We start from the raw sequence: 4,575 nt of genomic DNA, 5'->3' as shown, positions 1-4,575 counted from the left end.
ATAAAAATCTTGGCTCATAAATTTTTGTTTAAACTCTAGAACCATAAAGAGTTAGTGGTATAATTTTGGGACAACAAATGCTTATTTAAATAATTACTTGGTGTATATATATTGGTCCATATTCTCCATGCTTCTTATTATCCTGCTATCTTTTTCTTTTGGTTTCTATTTTTATTTTATTTTATCAGAATCTAATTATAGCTTTTGGTTAGTTAAAAGGTGTCAAATATCAAATTATCATAGTTTAATCGGACAGCCATTAGTTTAATTTTGAAAATTAAAATGTAGAAATCGAGAAATATATTAAAAAGTACTAGTATTAAGTTGTAATTTTACTCGTATAAAATTTTTGAAGAAATTCTTCTGAAATGTTAAAAATTGTGGTTGAGTAGTGAGTATTTCTCTAGTTTTAATAAGAAATTTTAGGTTCAAACCTTAGCTAGAAATGGAGTCGGTTTTGATAGAAAGTGCACTTTTGAGTACTAGACGAGCCCAAAAATTGATACTAAGACAAATTAAAAAAAAAAAACAAAAATTAATAATAAAGAATATGGAAAGTGAAGAGTGACAATAAATATTTAAAAATTAGGGGAATAATTAATATGTGTAATAACAAAAACAGACACATCAAACACATATGTGAGTTTTATATTATAAATTTATTGCAGATGATTATTGCTAATAATTATCAAAACCTAGTCCTCTACCTTTAGATTTGTCCATTCTTCATAAATTAGTCATTAATTTTAGGACCCTTTTTGGACATTTACAATAATCACAAAAACATAAATGGACTTTCTCTTTGATAATTTGTTTAATTGTCTCTCTCCCTTTGTTTTAAATATTATTTAGCATGCTTTAATTCTGGGTCATTTTATGCATAAATAAATCAAGGTTGGGCCTAGATTCTTTGTCTTTATTAATGTGTTTTTTCTAACTAAGATTATGGTATAGATTTGCATGATTTTATAGTGCTTTGTGTCTTTGATTAGACAAAGTGGTGTGTCATTAATTATAACAAAGATCTAATTAATTATTATTAATTTAACCCTATAAGTCTTATTTAATTTATCATTTTCTATTATATTATATAGAGTTGTAAATACATTCTTTGTCCGTACACATTCCCTTTATCTTTTTTTTTTTTTTCTAAAAAAAATTGAATTAAATAAATGTACATGTAACTTAAGTGTCCCTTATTAATCATACTTATACGAACATCTAATACAATATAATGAAATGACGAATTGACAATGATACTTTTATACGAGTCAAGGGTCTATTACAAACTGTTAAATTAATGGAGGAACAATCTCTTTTATCTTTATAAGATAGAGATAAAATCTGCATACTCATAGTTACGTCGTTATTATTGTTGACACATCAACAATGATTTGGTTGGTAGCTTAATTATCATAAACAACTAACTCTATCAAGTTCTCATAATATGAGTTAATTAATCTGATCTGTTAATGCTTATCACTAAAGTCAAAAGATAATTAATATTGGAATATATACTCCATATGTTATTATGACTATGGTTGGTTTTTTCATCATGATAGATTGAAAAAAAAAAAAAATTAATAAAATCAATTTTAATCATGCATAATTATATCAAAGTTGTTATAGTGGTGGACACATGATGTGCTTACACTCCAATATATTCAATAATCAATAACTCCAAAAGTAAAGCACTAAAAGTCAAGGCAAAGAAGACATTTCAAACTGTACAAACAGTAAAAAGCTTTGCGAAAACTTCTAAAGAATCACAAAAAAAGAAAAAGGCAGATCTATGGCCATATCCTGACAAGAAAATCAAGACTTTCTTTTTCATGGCTAAAACATCAACCACAAAAAATTTTTTCAAAAAAAACTCAATATGAGTATTTTGTGAAGGAGATGGAAATTAACAAAAGCAAAATAAATAAAAAGGGTTTGGTGGACTAAGCTTTTGCTATGCATGCACGAGGTTCAGATGGATTAGACCACATTGAACTATTGTAGTATGCATTCCTAGTTACATGACATGGATCCCTAACTTCATTGGACTCTTAATTTTTGACGTTGCACACCCGTGTCGGATTCTTCAAAAATACACTAGTTTTGACGAATCCGACACACACCCATTGACATTTTTGACGAGTATGAGCAACATAGGTCAAGACTCCCCTTCAAATTGCTCCACTTGAAATTGGTGCACCCCTCTTGATGTTATCCATATGTGTAGTCTCATAAACAGGCAAACCACTTGATGAATAGTAATCCAAGTCAATATTTGGCAAATCAAACAAATCAGAACTTGAATCACTATCTCCATCATCATCAACATCAACAACTTTGTTATATGTCTTGCTCTTCTCTGATGATACTAACAATCCATTGTTTGTGTTATTGATCTTATTATAAACTCCATTGTTTTTGCTACTCAACTTTAACTTGTCATCCAACCAAGAATAATCACCAGTGATGATGTTGGTTTTCTTGTGATGATCACTATATGCAAAGTTTTTGAAATCTTTGTAGGATTTTGTTGGAGTAGGAGTATAAGGAGGTGGAGTTCTAAATCCACTATTTGATGATGATTTTGAATCACTACTAGTACTGTTAGTACTATTAGTAGTATTAATATTACTTGAGCTTCTAAAGCTAAAGTGACTAATGCTACTTCTTCTTTTCCTTCTTCCACTTGGGCTTTGATCATCTTCTTGATCTTTCAAAGATTGTTGTGATACTATTAATGATGATTTCTTTTTCTTGGATGATGTTTGGTTGAAAAGGGAATTCAAGAAACTAGCAAGTCTTCCTCCTGGTGAACTTGGTTGCTTGTACTTCTTTTGACCTTTTTGTTTGATCATATTTGGTTTTTGATCCATAATATGATGATGTTGATGATGATGATGTTGTTGATGATGATAAGTTGTTGTTTGCGAAGGAACAACAAGTGATGAAGATGAAGAATTTCTCAACATAGGCATGTCAAGACTCATTCTTCCACTTCTCAAATTTTGCTTGTTGTTGTTGTTGTGCAAAATATGGTTGTTGTTGTAACAAGAATAATAATCTTGATCATTTGCAGCTGAAAAATACTTTGCAGCCTCAAAAACATCAATCTCTCCTGAATTATTCCTACATTGGATAATTTTCTTGGACATTTTTTCAGTAGTAGTAGTAGTACTCTCAGGATGTATTCCAGTAATGGACATGATAATGAGTATACTAAAATTAAAAGGTGTATATCAAAGGAAAATGAAGATGAAGATTATGAAGATTTGGGGAGTTAAATGTATTTAAAGTAGAAAAAAATATGTAGGATGTTGAAATGAGAGATCAATTTTTGTGGTTGTGAAGAGAAAACAAGAGGGGTTTTAGGGTTATTGTAGAAAGGGACATGAGGGAGGGAGGGAGGGGTTTGCTTTGGAAATTATTGGGAGAAAAATGGCTGCTAAGGTGAGTTTTTATAGAGTTTAACTCATATACATCGTAAAAGAATTTTCTTAAATCACCACCTTATACAAATAATAATGTTTATATGCAAGTGTACGTTGTTAAGTATTATTAGTGAGATTTGTACTCTTAAACTTAAAACAATTGTTATTATTATTATTTGTTATAATAAGTAAAGATGACACGATGTTATAAAAAGTACCTTATATTTATATTATATACATCATCAGTATAAGGAGATTTCTTACATTATCACCTTATGCAAATAGTAATATATATATTTGTACGCGTTCTTGAGCAGTGAGATTTATAATCTTGAACGTAAGACGCATATTATTATCTGTTACAATAAATAAGGATGACACGATATTTTAAAAATTACCTTATATTTATAAACTTTAATGAAACAAAAGTGTTTGATTTTATTGATATGTATGTGTATAATACAAGAGAGCACAAAACAAATAAGGAAAGAATCAACTAATAAAGAATTGTGATCTTCTCCTAAATAGAAACTAAATCACTGATAAGATACTGAGATATGTGGAAGATCAATCTTGAGATATCTTAGTATCAATCAAGAGATCGCTAATATGGTCCCGCAAGATAGTAGATCGATCTGATATACCAATCTTGGACCATAGTGTTTCGAATGGAGCTTTTGGAAGCGACTTGATCAGAAAATCAACCAATTGATCTTGGGATGAGACATGAGAAACACGTAGCTGACCTTGTTGGCAGAGATTTCGAATAAAATGATGATCAGTCAAAATGTACTTCATTTTGGAATGAAAAACTGGTTTAGCACATTCATAAGTCGCGCCAAAATTGCCACAGTAGATAATTGGTGATTCCTTTAGATAAATAGATAACTTTTTAAGCAAATTATGGGCCCAACAATTTTTCGCTGAAGCTGAAGCAATAACACGATATTTAGCTTCTGTGGATGAGCGAGCAACAACTCTTTGCTTCTTAGAACTCCGTGAGATCGAATTAGAGCCTAAAAACACAATATATGTTGTAGTAGAGGAGCGACCTTCACGATTAGCAACCCAGTCTGAGTCAGATAAGGCGTACAGATTTAATGACTTGCCTTTCCAAAGAAACAGACCATTAGCAGATGTGCCAGCA

The 4,575-nt window shown here is 30.2% G+C and overlaps 1 protein-coding gene across 1 annotated transcript; it reads right to left on the bottom strand.

The window, feature by feature from the left end:
• Positions 1-1,701: 1,701 nt before the first annotated feature.
• LOC107846871 (protein BIG GRAIN 1-like E) lies at positions 1,702-3,433 on the bottom strand. Its single transcript, XM_016691139.2, has one exon. The coding sequence runs from the start codon at positions 3,201-3,203 to the stop codon at positions 2,172-2,174; it is 1,032 nt and encodes a 343-aa protein (XP_016546625.1). The 5' UTR covers positions 3,204-3,433; the 3' UTR covers positions 1,702-2,171.
• Positions 3,434-4,575: the final 1,142 nt, after the last annotated feature.

Source organism: Capsicum annuum, chromosome 11 (assembly GCF_002878395.1).
Source record: "Capsicum annuum cultivar UCD-10X-F1 chromosome 11, UCD10Xv1.1, whole genome shotgun sequence".
Taxonomy (NCBI): domain Eukaryota; kingdom Viridiplantae; phylum Streptophyta; class Magnoliopsida; order Solanales; family Solanaceae; genus Capsicum; species Capsicum annuum.
This window is presented reverse-complemented; position numbering and strand designations above follow the sequence as displayed.